This window comes from Amblyomma mixtum, chromosome 3, assembly GCF_055824585.1.
Source record: "Amblyomma mixtum isolate Tamu chromosome 3, ASM5582458v1, whole genome shotgun sequence".
NCBI lineage: Eukaryota > Metazoa > Arthropoda > Arachnida > Ixodida > Ixodidae > Amblyomma > Amblyomma mixtum.
In genome coordinates, this window is record NC_143014.1 from 376,100,962 (window position 1) to 376,119,468 (window position 18,507).

Sequence of the window (18,507 nt, forward strand, 5' to 3'; positions counted from 1 at the left end):
CTCTGGTTGCTTCGAGTTCTCATAGCACTTGTGATCTCATGCACAGCACCACGTCTCCAAAACTATGGTCTCACACCGTTACTTTTTCCGGATGCCTCTCAGCTCATCATACTCGAGGTGTTTCAGCAAAGCCCGCTTTTAAAATAGGCTTTTTCAGATATGGCTTCGCGGCATAGTAAAAATTCTGGGGGCACTTAGACTGTCTAAAGTGCGTACAGGCGAAAGCGTTTTCCGCACCATTTTGTCTGCCTGTGTGGCAGTGGTGACGTCACCAGCAGATGACGTCACACAAAATTAATGAGTAATTACCAAGTAATTACAAATTACTAATTCATAACCAATTACCGATTGACGACTAAATATTAATTAACTGCTAATTAATGACGCTTGAGCTTCGCCTTTAGGAGTAAAACGCGACAGCGTGTTGTAGCGTTGCCACTGGAGTCCACGGAACGCCACCACCCGTTCGGCGCGATGCCTTGCCCTTTGAATGCAAAGCTTTTTGAGGAAAGGAAATGGCGCAGTTTTTCTCTGTCATCTAGGTAGAGACCTGAACCGCACCGTACAGTAAGGGGGGAAGTTGAATTTCTTTGGAGGAGAAATTCTGGAGGCCCGTGTACTGTGCGATGTCAGTGCACGTTAAAGGACCCCAGATGGTCGAAATTTCCGGAGCACTCCACTACGGCGTCTCTCATAGCCTTAGTCGCTTTGGGACGTTAAACCCCATAAACCAAACCAAACCAGTAAGGGAGGAAGTGGGAGTGAAAGAAGAAAGAGAAAGATTGGCCGTAATGAAGAAAATGAAAATTGTATTTGATGAAAGGAAATTACGCAGTAACTGTCTCACATATCTCGGTGGACACCCGTCAAAAGCGCGACACATCTGCGACAAGCTTCTGCTGACAGCCTTCTGTCGACAACGATAAGGCATTAAAGGCTTTCGCCCTAATACCTGTGATGACGGCTACCAGAAAGCTGATGAGTCGCTTTAACTAGTAAGCTGGTTAGGTAAATTCGAATATTTAGCCTTTTAACTGTTAGACTTGGTCGCCTGATTACACTTAGAGATATTTAGATAGCTGCTAGCAAGAGCGCTATTTCCGATGGTTTTAGGCTCAACAGACGTTCACAATTTCTCATGCAATTTTCACATGCCGCGTCCGCGGTCAGAGCTCAGCGACGCCCCATCAAAGCGCGTTACGCCGTGGTGCAGGTGACCGCAATGTGGCGCTCACCGCTGCTCGCTGCTCTCACTGCGCCGGCCGAGGTCCCGTGGCATCTGTGCTACAGAGTGACAGGATTTCTTGGATGTCGGTGAGCGCTCACCGCAGGCGCGGAAATTGCGAGTTGCATGAGAAGTGGCCAAATTTTGTTCAACAACAGCACTGTCGGAAATCAATTTTTTTTCATTTTCAAAACTTATATGGCTATTACTGACGGCCAGCTACAAATCTCTCATGACAAACAGGTGTCCGACTGTAAAGCCCGGGTTACATGCGACGTTTTTTCGACGAAATTCGCGTGGCAGAAAACGTCGCGGCAGCACGACGCCCGGCTCGAGATGCACCGAGCGAACAAGCGGCGGCGCGCCGCTCTGTATCCCTCGATGCGAAAACAAATATGATCAACAAGTGCACTCTAAACAGAAATGATTAAAAAGAGAGTGAGCTGTTCTGAAAGGGTGAGCGCTAGAGGCCAGCTCACTCCTTTTTACTCCCATATAGGAGTAGTCGTGTCTACAGTGTGGTAAATACCACTGAGCGTGGTATTTACCAGTGTGGTAAATGCCCCAAATCAAGAAAGTGTTCTTTCGACAGCACTGCACTAATTTTAGCATGCGTGCGTAAGTATCTATAAGGATTTGCGTTCTAGAATGCATGAAGTCGCGTACTTTGGGATGCCCGCTCATCCGCCGATGCCAGCGGCGCCGATTTCTTCAACACCTGTCGCATCAGGGAGGAGACACAGTTATTTCGATCCAAGATTAGGTCGTGTTCTCTCAAAAAAGCGACATTCGTTGCTTCATCAAGCGTTTATTTTCACGACAATCACATTTCCGTGCAAAAACCACTTTGTAGCTCGTCGGTCATGGTCGCCATGTTGGCGGCGGCAAGCGCCAGCACTCAAGTCGGAAAAGAGGGATTTCTGGCTGGCCATTGACCACGTTAGCCGCCGCTTCCGATTCACCGGACGCCGAACACTTCCCCTTCGGACAGTCGTATACATGTCGTTCTTCTATATAGACTCCTCAATAGCCGATCTCAATGTGGCGACAGTTTCCCCTATAGTATTCGTAAGAAAATTATGCTGCGGCCGTTAGTCGCACAGTGCTCTGATGATAGGATATAATTTCTCGTTGCATATGGCTTACACGTGCTAGTCACGTTGGAGGCTAGCTTGCGATAGGGATTCGAACCGACGACATAAGCACCTTCAATTGTATGCCTTCCCAGGCTCTGTACCCCATTCCTTAATACACGGTGGAAGTGTCCACCAAGGTTTGAGGCAGTTACTGGGCCATTTCCTTTCTTCAAAGATCAACTTCCATATCAAAGTTATGATGCATCTGCTCGTCGTACAGCCTTCCGGGTGGTGTCATAAGCGCGCTCCCAGCAACATCAATGGATTCGCATTCCCTGACGTAAGCAGTCTTAAGTGTCTTACTGAATTTTTTGCCAGCTCGTAGGAATGTGTGACAGAAGGAAGTGTCTCGTTTTTCTCTATATGATTTCCTCTAATATAGAACTGCCTCAAGACTATGAATGACATTTAACACCGTTCATGTCGATAATTGATGTTCTATTCCCGCAAGATTTCGCCGGACTCGGAGACACTGACAATCGACCATGTCCAGGTGTCTGACCGCGGGAAATACACCTGCGTCGCCGTTAACAACGCTGGAACCGATGAGAAGGATTTTCACGTGAGCGTCCTCGGTAAGTACGGGGGTGGGCTCAGCGCCTCAGCCAGCATTCTTCGCAGCATTCTTTGCCAGAGTAGAAGCTTGGGCGGGTTGGTGATGGTTCACTTGCCGCATAGCGCTAAAAAGACACGGACACAAGGGAGACATACAGGAATAGCACCCGGCCTGTGTGTCTCCCTTGTGTCCGTGTCTTTTTAGCGCAATGTGGCAAGTGAAGCATTCTTTGGTCTCCGTTTTTACATCTCATGACAATGGCGGGCATACGATGCCGTAAAGCACGTGGAAACGGCTGCGAGCATACCTAGCTACATCCATCATACGTAGATTGCACGCGAGTGTTATTTCGTGACTTGAACTGCTGCGTCTTTCAAACACCTGCGCTCCTAAGCAACCGATTCGTTAAGGGGGTAAGAAAACAAACTGTCGGGTGAAACACTGTAACACCATATTGAGGATTAAGCTATTAAGTTCATCGCTAGCTGGTAACGCACTGCACGGCAGGTACGTCAACAGACGGCGAGTGTTCTGCTCGGCCAAAACAATGCCATTGCTTCTCACTGTTGTCCAGAAGTAAGATCATGCTGGCTAGAACAGTGTATCAGAATCTGGTGATTTTATTCAATGGCTAGAGTAGAAATCAGCAGCAGCAAGGCTTTCTTTACCACAAACCACATATACAATGCTCAATGCCGAGCTATTTCTGGGTGCACGCCGCACTTCGCGAACGCGAGCCCATGTACTTGGAGCTAAGCATTAAGTTCAATGCATGAACCACTTTTGTGAGTCGAAGAAACTGAAAAGGCGCCTAAAAGCCTTGAAAACCCACGCTCAAGGCCTCCCCGAGATGCCCGCTCCCCGGCCTCTTGCCTACCGCGAGCTCGCTAGCGACTGCAGCGCCACCTCATTTGTTTGCAAGCATGCCGCAGATCTATAGGCGGAGCCGCTTTGGGACGTTAAACCCTATAAACCATAAACCTCTAGCAGCGGCGTTATAGCAGTGCCACCTACCATCCTTACGGCCACCCAATTTTTTTTCCAAATGCGTTTATGAACAGTAATGCATTTGAAACACATCATTCCAAATTTTTTTATCATATACAACGTAACGCCACTAATAAATACCATATTTAGAATAAAAGAAACAGTTGTGGCTCTGTCGTCGGTTGAATTCTAGCTTAGAACAAAGTTGTTTTCCTCCTTACGTATGGAAGCACTCCGAACGGAATCCTTTTGATAAGTGTCACTTTCTTCTTTAGTTCTGGCTCCACTATCGACATCGTTATCGGGGCGATGTTCAAATGAGGTTGCCGATAATGGGAAATAAAAGCGCTTCAACGAAACCAGTGCGTTGCATGGCGTGAGATACTGTGGCATACTCATAAATGACCACTATAGAGGGCCATGTATTAGGAATTTAGTAGTATGAAATCGGGCGACATTGATGTTTCGCTCGTACTGATTCGCGAATTATGAATCTGGCTTTTTTTCGGTGCCTTTCAGGCATATATCTGAAGCTCTCCAAGCTCGAGATTTGTTCCAGGTGACCACAGAGCTGTTCATTCTTAGGAAACGATCAGATCCCTTTGCTTTATTGTAGCGACAGCTACACTACGCCAGCCGCTTCGCGAGGTTAGCGTGGCTGCGCGCTGAGCCGTGGCAGCACGGGCAAGGCGTCGCGCCGAATGGGTGATGGAGTTCCTTCGTAAAATTGAAAATTGGGTTTTGAGGAAAGGGATTACGCAGTAACTGTCTCACATATCTCTATGGACACCCCAATCACGCCATAGAGGAATGGATAAACAGTGGCATCAAAGAAATGGTTTATGATTGATGAGGGTTTAACGTCCCAAAGGGACTCAGGCTATGAGGGATGCCGCTGCTAAGAGCGGTGGCCGTTCACTTTGCCATGGTCAGCGAACACGCTCCGTTTGCTCGAAACGCCGTTGAGAGCGCCGCAATTTGGAAGTGCACGAGCGTAGTGACGTGTATTTTTTCATATTTCGCGGGCTTTCTTTAGATTCTGGAAAAAAGGACCCCGTAGGAGATACGATGCTACAATAAACTGGATCGGTTGTTTATAAACCTGCTCTACAGCCTAACGTAACGGCCTTGGCACTAAAATGAATGTTTGAAAATTTGCATAATTCATCTTAGTTCATTAACTAATTAAGCCCAATAAAAAATATTCTGAGGAGCGCCATATGACGGCGAACAATGTGTCGTTGGTTTCAGCGGACTGCGGTTTACCCAGCTTTTTAAATTCTTGGTTCAAATTACGTGAAACACCCTGTATACAGGGTGTCCGAGCTAACTTGGAGCAAGATTTAAAAAAAAATGAGCGTTCTTCAGAACTGAAATCGTATCGATGTTGTTATGGTTTATCTAAGGTTACAGTGCCATTTTTTTCGCTCCCGCTATTGGAATAATTGGTTGAGATGAATAAATTAACTTTTTAAATATAGCTTGAAACGTTCAGGCGTCAATGGGAAAGTTGTGGAGCGCCACAGATATTGTCCAAACCAGGCAATTCCGACCGGATAGACTTAGCGTGGCCGTTTTTATTCGGGAAAAACGAAAGCCCGCGGAGTTTAAAAAATACCACGTGACAGCGCACTCCGTGCGCCCGAAAGCGCCGCGATCACAGCTCTCTCATCCGTGCTCAGTAAAAAACATCGCTTGCTTCGCGCCTTTCGTGCTGCCCAAGACAGAGCTTCGCGTTGTACTTGGTTCCAAGATAAGCGCCAGTGGGCACGGGCGGCAGTTGAAAAAAAGCGCGGCTCCAGTTTCTGCGGCGATAATTGCGCTGTCACGTTAGCGGAATGCATCCAGAGGAACGATGACAATCTCTTGAGTTCAAATTTGGGAGCAAGATCCCAACAAGCAAAGACGCATATAACAGGCCTGATAATGTCGTGTGAATTACGCTGAAAAACATGATCCGCGCTTTCTTTCATTTGCCCCCCGAACCCACTGGCGCTTATCTTGCAACCAAGCACGAGGCGAAGCTCTGTCTCGGGCAGCACGAAAGGCGCGGAGCGAGTGATGTTTTTTACAAAGCACCGATGAGAGCGCTGTCATCGTGGAGCATCCGGGCACACGGAACGCGCTGTCACGTGGTAGTTTTTAAACTCCGCGGGCTTTCGTTTTTCCCGAATAAAAAAGGCCACGCTAAGTCGATCTACCTGGAAGTGCCTGGTTTGGACAATATTTGTGGAGCTCCACAACTTTCTTATTGACGCCAGAGCGTTTCAAGTTATATTTAAAAAGTTAATTTATTTATCTCGACTAATTATTCAAGTAGGACGAGCGGAAAAAATGATACTGTAACTTTAGATAAACCCCAACAACATCCGCGCGATTTCAGGTCTGAAGAATGTTTAGTTTTTATAAATCTTGGTCCAAGCCCCGCCGCGGTGGCTCAGTGGTTACGGCGCTCGGCTGCTGACCCGAAAGACGCGGGTTCGATCCCGGCCGCGGCGGCTGAATTTCTTCAAGGCGAAATTCTAGAGGCCCGTGTGCTGTGCGATGTCAGTGCACGTTAAAGAATCCCAGGTGGTCGAAATTTCCGCAGCCCTTCACTACGGCGTCTCTCATAGCCTCAGTCGCTTTGGGACGTTAAACCCCAATAAAACAAACAAAACAAACAAATCTTGGTCCAAGTCAGCTGGGACACACTGTATATCGCAACCATACGCAGCCTGTGGTAAGAAACGGACAGCTTGGAGGAAGCTGGGGCTCGTCGTAGAAACGAAGGAAAGAGGAGGCGGCGAGCCGAGGAGACCGAGGAAGAGCGTGCTAAGCGTCTCGATAAGCGACGTAAGGACGACGTGGTTAGACGGGCCCGCTCAGCCGACGAGAGTGCATCCACAACGACAGATGACGATAAATCGAGTTCTGCGTCTCTGAAAGAAGCTAGCCTCTCGCTGCTCTACCAGGTTTAACTATAGCTAAACCAGAGCCAATTTTTTGTTATTTTCACAAGGAGCACTCAAGTTTTGCCGCTATTATAGGAAGCTGAAATAAGGTTATAGGGTTGAAATGACTGAACCTAAAATGGCCGCTGCACATGGTCGCATGGTCATAGTCACATGATCTGGGCGCAGTGAAATATATTGGCGTCGTTGTTTTCGTTGCGTTTATTGTTTGTCAGCTTGTACAAGAAGACTGACACACAAGGTGTTTAAACAAATATGTTCTGCATTTAAAAAAAAGTTTCAGTTAGAATAATGTTTTTTTACGGCGTAGCATTACCAGGAGTGTGGCGTATCAGAATGCAGGCAAGGCTTTTTAACTAGTAGGCTGGTTAACTAACATTCAGTAGTGAACTTTTTGATGAAGAATGTCATTCTCCTTATTTATTGAGAGGCGTGGAGCCCATCGTAAGTATATCCGTAAAAGTTTTTCGAATTTCGCAAACATAGTTATCCTCGGCGTTGTGGCCCAACAAAGTTTTGCTACATCGCACCAAAATACATGCACTTTAGAGAAGCTTGCAGGCAAAGCAACCTCTCCAGTGCAAGTAGCTCGTCGAAATAGGCAAAGTATGTTAGGCTTCAGCACCGAGGGTAACTGTTTTTTCGAAATTCTATAAGCTAGTATGCATATTACTTATGGTGGGCTACATGATTCTTAAAAAAATAAGGAGGCTAACAGTGACAGTAAAAAAGTTAGTACTTCAGTATTAGTTAAGCAGCGTACTAGTTAATTCCTCTTAGCTGCATTCTAATGTGCACAACACTGGCAATGCTATGCCGAAAAAAGCCTTCTTCTAACTAAATATACCATATTTTAAAAAAGTGCATATCTCAGATGAGACACCCGGTATTTAGCTGGCAGTAAGGCATTTACATGTCTGGTATGCTTCACTGTGTTTAACCCGCCTTTTGGCGCTGTTTTTTGAAGTTGCGGAGTCAGCAAGGCGAACAATATGTTTTAGCCATTTTTGTTTCAGAGATGCCACATTGAGTCTTTGTTTTGTCAATTTTATACTTGCTGAGCGTTCACAGTTACATAGCAGAAAGCAATCTTTTTCATATGGTTGATATTTACTATACTGGATGATCTCTGCATAAATTCTGCATTGATGGAACCTAGTTTATTTTTTTGATGAGCTTATGTGTTGTTCAAAACAAGCTTGCCCAGAAAAGTGATCCGGCTACTCAAGCATGCAGCTAGCATTGTCCTGGGCATGTGGAGTAGTAATAATGTAGTCATTTAAGAAAAATAAACAACAAAGACAAAAGGAAAATGTAAATAATGGAACTAACGCTGTCATCATTTTCATGGTAGTGCCGCCAACAATATCCGGGCCTGCCGTAGTTGACGTGAACACCGTGGAGAGCCGGCCGATTACCATTTCGTGCGACGTGGACTCCTTGCCTCTAGCGACGGTCTACTGGACCAAGAACAGCTTGCCATATATGTAAGTGCGCTTTTTATACAGCTGTAAGGGATGTGATTTGAACTTCGCAGCAGCATGAGGTCATCAGGCACTTGTCGAATGCCGGGCACTTTTTAGGCCAAAAGAAATCTATGTGATTTAAATGGGTTGCAGAACATGAATATAATTTTATTCCCTTGCGAAAACATCGCCAACAAAATTATTACTGCTATTTACTTGCTAGCGCTTTAATGAGGTCGATACGTGCTTTTGATTCGTAAAGGAAAATAATGGGCATTCTTGCCGCGACTGCTATTTCCATGGTAATTCGGGCTCTCTGTCTCTGGGTCTCTGCTTACGCTATCTGCGGCCCTTTAATCAACTATACCCTATCTTGGGCAGAATAGCGTTCACGTAATCTCTGGCTTTCGAATCTAATGTAGAATGTAGACTGAGGTAATCTCTGGCCTCACTCACCATATGTAAGCACGCTCTGTCGCTCTCAGCCCAGCCAGTAACAATAAAATGCGAATGACAAGGCGGAATTCAAATCGCAGAAGGCTTGTTCCACCCTGCACTTAAAGCAGCAGCTTATAACAAAAGCTAGAAAAAAAGCAAATATTGATCAGATTTGCTTTTTTTTCTAACCTTTTTTATGAGCTAGTGCTTTATGTGCACGGTATAACAAGCGTTCTGAGCTTTGTACTTAGCCTTGTCATTCGCAGATTACTTCTTGCTTGCTGGGCTGCGAGCGATAGAGCGTGCTTACATGGTGAGTGAGGATTATGAATGCGCCCCTTTTCTTCTAATAAACAGTTGGTAATCTGCGCATGTGTTGTCTGTCTTTTTTGCGTTGTCCTCGTTGCGCCGCAGTATTTTCGGTAGTCTCTGGCGTTTACGGTGCGAATTGTGTCATCGCATTGAATATTGACCGAAAACAAAACAAAATCTATTTTTGCGTGAACTGGGATTTTCGTGAAAGTTGAAATTTTCTCGTTTCATTAAAGGTGCACTGAAGAGGAATCTGAACTCGTCTTTTTGCCACGGGAACTCGATCTACACGTTCCCAGCATTCTTAGAAACCTCAATTTTTATTGCCCTGTGCGGCCGAGTTCCCTAATTAAATCGGATTAACGTCCGGCACCCGCTTTTTTTTTTCATTCCTCGCATACGGTGGAAGGAGTCGACCAACGCATGGAGTGCCTTTCAGAAAGTCGCGTGGCGACTTTTCTTTCGCTTTTATTTTCTTTCTTTTATGTTTCCATGAATAAATAGGTCTAGTCAGAGACTATACATACCTGCAAATTAGGCCCACGGAAATAAAAATAAGCTTGGGTCTTTGCTTTCACCGATCACTACGTATCACTCCGCCCATGGCAGAGCGGCAAGCCGCCAGGGGACTCGGTGAAAGGTTGGTTGACTCCTACCGTTTGCAGGGAATTAAAAAAAAAACCGGGAGCCCGTCGTTAATCCCATCTAAATTAGGGTAATCGGCCGCACAGGGCAATAATTCGAAGTTTCCAAGAACGCTCGGAACGTGTAGATGTAGTTCCAGCGGTAAAAATACGGGTTCAGATTCCTCTTCAGTGCACCTTTAAGAGAAATTGTACTACCACTGTGACAGAAAGAAAGGTCCAAACTGCGAACGTGACGCGTTAGGTGCTATGAAAAAAAAACACACCTACAATATTCTGTAACGATCCATTCCCTTTCCATTCCATTTGGCTCTGTGCCACTGGTCGCTACTTCCGTTGCCGTATGAAGTTAAAAGCAGACGTCACACTTGTCGTGGCATGAACATGCTCATGATGCTACTTCCTTGCATAAACGTGTCTCGAGCCCATGTCGCACTGGCCGACCTGCGCCGTCGTCCACGAATGACGTAACATGAGGAGCGTTTGACACGTCTGACGGTCTTCATCGTCGCTAATGCAGTCCCGACGAAGAAACTGGGCGTCTTTTCTTGCGACCAACTGGAGCAACGGGCTCCGCGTGACATAGCCGGACTGAATGCGGTGGCTGGCTAACGGCTGCGCCCCGGCGAGACCAGCTGGTTCTGTGACTAAGCCGTTCGCTTTTTCACCTGCTGTTGCTTTCGTCCCTTTGACTTCACGACCAAATGGGATGGAAAATGAAATGAATCGGTGCAGAATGCTCGCCCAGATATTCCTGTTATACATCATGGAAAAGATCATTGAGGTCTCAGTCTGTTTGTTTGTTTCGCAGCGTCTGTGCATATTGAAAGGATGTTCGCAGCAGTGAAGGACTTGGAAATCACCACCAGTGTTGTTTTCCTCATCTGTCATGCAAGTTCATTCAATTGCAGAAATTATGTCCTGCATCATATAACACCTTGGCCTCCATACCTTGTTCTTAAACTGGGGACTGAATATTGTGGACACCATTTCACTAGGAGCTTGCAGCAGAGGGAGTAATACTTTGAAACACGCGCTGCGCGACACCTTACCGTTGGCATCCTCCCCTGGACCGTTAATCCGACGCGCAGAACAATCACCGGCTTGGTAGCCACCGGTCAAGTGCGTTTTTGCGACTGTATAACAAAAGTTGCAATTTTGTAGGCAACGGTAATGTCCTCTAGACTTGAATGTTTTATTGCGAGCTGCGCCAATAGCCAATGAGAACAGAAAAGAACGCAGGCACTATGTGAAAACCACAATGTCATTCCGCAGCCTCAGTGCGTCTGCGATGTCTATTTCTTCGCCACTCTCCCGCCGCCCTCCAGTTACATCGGCAGTGGACGTCGTTGGTGAGCAGAAAAAACTTGCTCCAGGAACAAGGCTACAGATTTGTTCAGCGCACTTTGTGTATGAAATGCAGACAGAAACTCCACCGTCGATGCTTATTCTCGGGCGAGGAACGGAACGAAGCACAGCGCCTGGCCAACCAACTGGGCTTTTCGATGGTCCGGGCAAAGCTGTTTTATTTCAATGGCACACGTTGTAGAAATTTTACAAGTTTAACCACAGCTTTGTTTTTACACCCCACATGTTCGCGAGCATCCGAATGGAAAATTAAATCTGAAAAGAAAACCACTGTAGGTACGAAACTATGAACCTTATTTGCACAGCATGACATGAATGAAAGCGGCGACACGAAATTTTGACCCAAATGCAAAGTGAGAAAAATGTAACGGCAACGAAAGGATATAGGCATGCACGGGACGGTAACCTTTGGCATATATTGTGATAAAGTGCTGGAATTCATTGTAAACAGGTCCACTCAGACGATGCATAATCGTGCCATACATACAACAAACGTTAAAACTGGAGGAATGCCTGTCCCAACTCTGATAGGAATTCTCAGCACAGGCGTGGCGATTCAGGCTCCCTGTAAATGGTAATAGCGTTGCATTAACGTTTCACCCTATCAGTCCGGGTGATACACATTTTCCGGAATTTGTGTGCCAGTAAGTAATGCCAGTGAGCACAGGCGGGAGCGGAGTAGGCGAGAATGCGTATCGCTTTGAGCGAATTGGCTTCTATCGCTCGTAGCATGAACAGACCTAGGCAAACGGCAGGAGTCACTGACTTTCAGCTTTCTCGCGCGTATGGTCGCAAACTAACATTGCCACGATTAGACGTGCATTCATTTCGATCACTTACCTTGCTGTTTTCTCCGGAATATTCAGTTTGCGAGTCGTAAGCTCTGCGTGGCGAAGCAGGAAGCTAGAACGTTCAGGAGAAACTATGCTCCTGGTCACCACATATATTCGATCGCTCTCCCCGATTTTGAGTTTCAACATGCTTCGCTTTCGTTTTTCCAGCGCGCAAAACGGCGCTACGTTTACCGTATAGTATACAGGCCACTGGAAACAACAACTACACACCTAAACTACTAACATGGAGCCCACCGATGCTGCTCGCTCCGATGAAGCATGTTCGGTGGCTTCCGGTTGGTTGTTAGAGGCGCTAATGGCATAGCACACACTAGGATGAACGCAAGGCCAACCCCCACGCACAATGTCTAGGCTTAGCAAGAATAAAACGAGTAGATGGCACTTCCAGAGATCACACACTGCTGCGTCTGCAAGCTACGGCGGCAATTTATCAGCCTGCGTCGGCAGTAGGTAGCGCTCAGGTAGCTCTTCTTTGGAAATGGAAACTAAAGCAACACTGTGAATAAACTAGAAATTAGAGTTCTGAGCTACAAGTTCAAAAAGAAAAAAAGGGCGGAGCATTTTGTCGCTGTAGAAACCCAAATACTGCTTCAAATACTCAGTTGAATAGTATCCTCAGTTGTTAAGAAAGAAGTATAGTATACACGTTATCTTGAATAGATCCTCGCGCCATGCTTCGGATGGCTGCTATTGTGTGCTCTCAGCTTTACTACGCGTGTTTTCGCAGCATAGAAAACTCGGACAGCGAAGTCACCTCGAAGTATGGTGCAAGGGTGCTCTCCTTTCCGGCAATCCAGTCATCAGATCGTGGCATCTATTCCTGCATTGCTGAAAACGAGGCTGGCCTTGCGGAGAAGACGTTTCGCATTGAAGTTCAAGGCAAGTCTACTAAAAGCAGTCCGGACCATAGTGTTAGCATTGAGAAAACAAGAGTTATTGCACAGATGTATGGCAAGTCCTGGGATCAAATTATTTAGAGTGAGAGTTTACCTAGTTCCTTAGCCAGAGTCATATCACCGAATGAATTGTTTGCAACGCATCTCGAATCTTTGCGCTTTCGCGTAAGGAATGGAAGGTGAAAAATCTCAGAGACAATGCATCCTGAGGCTTCTCCGACGTGGTGATAGAAAACAGCTAGCCTCTGAACCGTATGTAATACCTATTAGCTTGAGCAAACGATTGATGCGTATGTACCGCCTCTTGCTATTTTGTTCACTCGAAGCATATGAAAATGACAAACATTTCATTTGTAATTCTCTTTTACACGTTCATGAAAAGAATTTTTTTTTTTCCTTTTGAGGAGGAATTAAATTTTTCGACAAAGCATTGTTCTTGTATAGAGCGACGACGCGTATTCCCGCTTTCACTAGCACATTCACCATGCCCTCGAATAGCGTGAGGCACTCCAAGACTGAGCAAACTTCGCTTGAGCGCCTCAGAGAGGCCTGTTTTCAAATCAAGCCATCAATGCGTTAGTTGCCGGCCCGGAGTTTCACAATGCTGCAGAAACAGCTGTGGGCTGGGAGAACACATCGGGCGCTCTCGCCGCCAAATGCTCAAGTTTCAACGCGTTATTACTCTTCAAAAGACCTCATTATGGTATAAGCTAACTTGTCATATGTCATCCGACCGGTCATGCGCCGGCAAAGAAGCACTGGTGACTTACGCGTTAATGATGCGGCTTCAAGTCCCGACACAGTAGCTCCCAGGTAGCTGTTGTGGTTTAAGGGCGCCAAATACAAGTGTCCTAAAAAGCTCGTGACGTAAGCGTACACTGCGCCACTTGGCTGAGCTTATCGTTCTGGGCGCATACGCTGAACTAAAAGCGCGAATGTGAGAAATGATGTACCGACTCGCAAAATGCCTGCGTTTAGCGTACGTAAGCGAGCATACGCTTATGGTACGTAGAAAGTGTGAATTTATGTTCTTTTCTAACTATATCTGTGTGCACCGCAAGCAGCAAGGGAACATTTCGCTGGCGGAGGCAAAGTGTGAACGAGCCGCAACGCTAGCCGTGGAAGCGAAACGCGAGGAGCATGTTGATAAGTGGTGAAGGTGGCGCTCCTCTGAGGTCCGCGTTGTTTTATGCGAAGCATATTACTAGAGCTACACTACTGCCCGTCGAGCGCGGCGGTGGAGCTACCATTGACCTTTAGCGTGACCACGTGACACCACGTGACAACATGACGTCACAGCAGAGGAGAGATGGGCTGCCGGCTCGCGCGGTCGGCCGCGGCGGTGGAGGCTCCACATCAGAGCCGCGGCGGCTGACCACGTGACAACATGACGTCACAGCAGAAGAGAGATGGGCTGCCGGCTCGCGCGGTCGGCCGCGGCGGTGGAGGCTCCATATCAGAGGCGCTGCAGCTGACCACGTGACGCTACAGCAGCGGTATAAAGCTGAGCTTGCCTCGCTCTCCGGGCACTTACGAGGCGGCCAGGTGTTGGGATGCCGCCTCGAAGCAGGGCTCATTTGAACGAGAAGCGAAAGCTTCAGCGTGCCACAGAGACCGATGAAGAGCGGGATGAACGTCTGGCTAAGCGGCGTGCTCAATATGCGGCTCGGCGACAACGTTCTAGAACAACTGAAGAACAAAGCGAGGAACTTTACCAAGCCTAGCCGTCAATATACTTCGCATCTGACTAGGCTTAACCTTAGCTAAGCCTCAGCCATTTTTTTCATCTGCAGCTCCGCCATGATTGTCAACACGAACGCCTTGCTGAAGTGGAATTTGAACGCAAATCCTTCTTTGCAGAACACTTTCATGAGATTCACCGCGTCCCCAAGTGACCTGGCTGTTGGAGGATTCACAAGGAGGGTTAAAGAAATTTAGCAGGATTTCAGCTAAGGTTAAACCTGGTTAGACGTACGAAAGCACAACTTGGTTTAGTTGTTGGCTTGCCTTTTGTTTTGCTCTTAGTTTCACTTTCGGATATACACACATTAGGCAACGTCTGAAAGCGCGGCCAGTCGGTTCTGCCGTAGAGAGCGTTGGATCGAGCGCTCGTTACACCGCAGTGGGGAAAATAAAAAGGTGTTTGGAAACAACAAAAAAGAAAAGCGTTTCTTGCAAGTGAAAACAAACAAAATGCATTTTCGAGCAAGAAGAGCGAGCAATAAAATCTCATAAATCTAATCGTTTTGTTAGTACTGCGAATTAAGTAAACGATTTTAAGTCAAGCAAAGCCAATCACAGCCAAGTTCTCTTAAATAGTGTTTTTTTTTTGGTGATTCACTTTAAAACTACGAGCTAACCTGTGTAAAATGGAAAAAAAAATCAGTCGAAGGACAGCAAGTTGGCTCTACGATTATCTGCTGTACGGTGATTTCGCGATTTCTCGTCAAGCTTGGGGGCCCACGCTAGTTTTCGATTTTTGGGTCTTGGGTTAACTCGAACGCAAGAGCCCAAGCGTGCTTGGGTTCTGCGCATGCGCACTTGCGGCCCGCAATTATCTTGGGGCCCCAAGCCGCTTGGGCCCCCAATTCTCAGACTTTCTATTAGTTCTTCCTTGCGTTGAGCCACGTCTTTGGGATCAGTAGACTCACGTTTTGCGGCGTACTATCGAGAGCAAAAGTAACAGACCCCTGCCAGCGCGTGCCGATCCACGCCGAACTGTGTGCGAGCGCCGCATGACGAAGCACTCCTGGTGCCGAGACCGGCGCAGTGACGCGTGCCCATTACATACTTTCTACCATACCAACGCATCACGCCGGGAACGGCTATCTCCGGCTGGAATGGTAGAAGGACCCGGCTTGATCTTCATCCTGGCGTGGTCTGACGTGACAGAGCAAACTCAAGGTGCGCTACGCTATACGAACATCTGGGGCAGCAAGCTCATTTTCGCGCCGCTGTATCGAACGTCGTCACAGACTTTGGCAGCGAGCCAATAGGCTGCGTGCTGATAATAACGCGGCTCCCGCCGCGCGCGGACAGCGCGCTCCTCATCCCGCACGAGCTACAGCGAAGTTAGAATCGGCTGCGCCGAACGTCTGAGTGAGGATTGCATTCAAGGTCAAGCCAGGCAGATCCTAAACACACTGTTAGGCCCCCCAAGGTACTGCTTTCGCAATAAAATTCCATGAAGTCGCCCGCGAAGCGGTACGCCCACACTGCCATTTTTTACCGCATGCGCAACTTCTCTCACACCGGACTCGCGTGCTTGCGTCGCATCTCGCCGCAGGCGCGAAAGTGCGAGAGTCACGCATGGCAGTAGTGGCGTGAAGCGCTATTCCAAAGATAGGAGTGTCGAAGGAACTCATGAAGGCTCTACTAGCTGCCTTACTCAGAGGAATCCACCAAGGATGGCTTTGTTTAGGGCTCCTTGTAAGCAAGCTTCCAGACTGCGACTGACATGAGAGGGCTTCACTACAGTGATGACTTCGTTACTGCTCTACTAGCTGCCTTACTCAGAGGAATCCACCAAGGATGGCTTTGTTTAGGGCTCCTTGTAAGCAAGCTTCCAGACTGAGACTGACATGAGAGGGCTTCACTACAGTGATGACTTCGTTACTGCTCTACTAGCTGCCTTACTCAGAGGAATCCACCATGGATGGCTTTGTTTAGGGCTCCTTGTAAGCAAGCTTCCAGACTGAGACTGACATGAGAGGGCTTCACTACAGTGATGACTTCGTTACTGCTCTACTAGCTGCCTTACTCAGAGGAATCCACCAAGGATGGCTTTGTTTAGGGCTCCTTGTAAGCAAGCTTCCAGACTGAGACTGACATGAGAGGGCTTCACTACAGTGATGACTTCGTTACTGCTCTACTAGCTGCCTTACTCAGAGGAATCCACCAAGGTTGGCTTTGTTTACGGCTCCTTAGTAAGAAAGCTTCCAGACTGACATGAGAGGGCTTCACTGCAGTGACGACGTCGTTGCTGCGGTAAGGAATCTATCAGAATGTGCCTCTGACACTGATAACTTGCTGTGAAGGTGAAAGTATCTTTTTTTTCATCATGAGCAACTAGTTTACTATATTTCTTTGCTATTAAGTATCAGGAACTAGTACTAATGTCTCAAAGGTCTTTAGGGCGAAGACCTTTGGACTTCAAGCTAAAAGACTTTAGTTCAAGCGTGTTTAGGGTAAAGTTTTTTATGTCGAAGGCGTTTACCCTTAAGGTTTTCACCCTAACGGGCTTTGGCCTGAAGTCCTTAATTCTATAGGTCTTTTATCTAGGGGTGATTTCGTGTCTATGTATACATTAGGTCCTCTGTGGACTTTCTTGTGATTGCTATGGCAGCTGTGCTAATGTCGTCATTGGAGTTTTTCGGACTGTTTTATCTAGTGAACAACGCAGGGTTCCGCTGCCGATGAGTCATGTAATGCTTTCGCATTAAGACTACGTTACCTTTGTGTGCCCGCCGGCTTGAGTTGATCATTCGGGAACACAAAATAAACTTTTCCAGTGGGCTACAGAGAAAGAATTCAAACGTAACCTTGTCGCTACCTCTCAACGCGACAGCTTTAAGGAGCTTATGAGGCGGAAAATCTGGCGTCGTCGTCACCAGCGGCCCACAACGCCACGACTGGCGCTGCTGTCGCGTCTCCGTCGCATAGTTAGGGCGCGAAAAACCTTTTGCAAGGTTTCTACACCTCGCGGAGGCCACTGGGAGCGCTGGGAGTGAGTATGACATAGTATGACGTCACCGTTATTTCTTGAGAATGTGGAGTCGAAAGTGTCCGTTGCATAGGGTGGCCTCTATGTGCAGTGCAGAGGGATTTCGTCATGTGCATGGTATAAAGAGCGGGCGCTAGCTTGCTCCCGAGACACGTTGGTGATGGAGCCGTTAAGGTCTACTAGTACCGGGCTTTCTTCTGAGTCTGCTCCTTCCCTGGATGCTGTGCCATCTACATCGACGGGTGCTCGACCACGAGGGAATGCTATCGCGTTTCACTTTTAAGGCGGAGCTTAAGTGTCTCCCAGGCCTACGCGGTGGCTCAGATTTTATGCTGCTTGACTGCTGACACGAAAGACGAGGGATCGATCCCGTCCGCGATAGTCGTATTTCGATGCAAGCGAGATCCTAGAGGTACTTGTGGTGTGCGATGTCTGTGCACGTTAAAGAACCTCAGGTGGTCGAAATCTCTGGAGCCCTTCACTACGGCGTCCTTCATAGCCTGAGTCGCTTTGTAGCTTAAATCGCTCAAAACCATAAACTTTACCGTCTCCCAAGTTTTTGAGTCTCAGACTGCGACTATAGCGGCCACCTGAGGCCAGAAAGACTCAGGCCTCATTTTTTTCTCCATGATTGCGGATCCTTTCACAATAGTGCAGAGAAGATTTTCTGAGCTCACTACGAACCGCGGCAACTCTTACGGTCGAAATTGCGAGGCCAACACCCGCCCTCCCTTTTTGCGCAGCTGAATGTAGTCGGCACTTGCAGTTATTAGTTTTCCTCTAAAACATACTACATTTTTAGTAATCGTAATTTAGGGCATATTTCTAACTGAACAAACTGCGTTAGAAAGTGATGAAAACACAGTTTGCCTTATTAAAACGAATTAGCTATTCTTAAAATGCAAGAAGCACCCATTGATAGTGCCAGCTAAGCTAGGAAAGAAGCAC

The 18,507-nt window shown here is 47.2% G+C and overlaps 1 protein-coding gene across 1 annotated transcript in view; it reads left to right on the forward strand.

The window, feature by feature from the left end:
- Positions 1 to 18,507, forward strand: part of LOC149356844 (hemicentin-1-like) — a 172,266-nt gene that overhangs the window by 21,428 nt on the left and 132,331 nt on the right. The window contains exon 3 of the mRNA XM_089576441.1: positions 2,813 to 2,936. Coding sequence (XP_089432567.1) covers positions 2,813 to 2,936 — 124 coding nt within the window. The remainder of the gene's footprint in view (positions 1 to 2,812; positions 2,937 to 18,507) is intronic.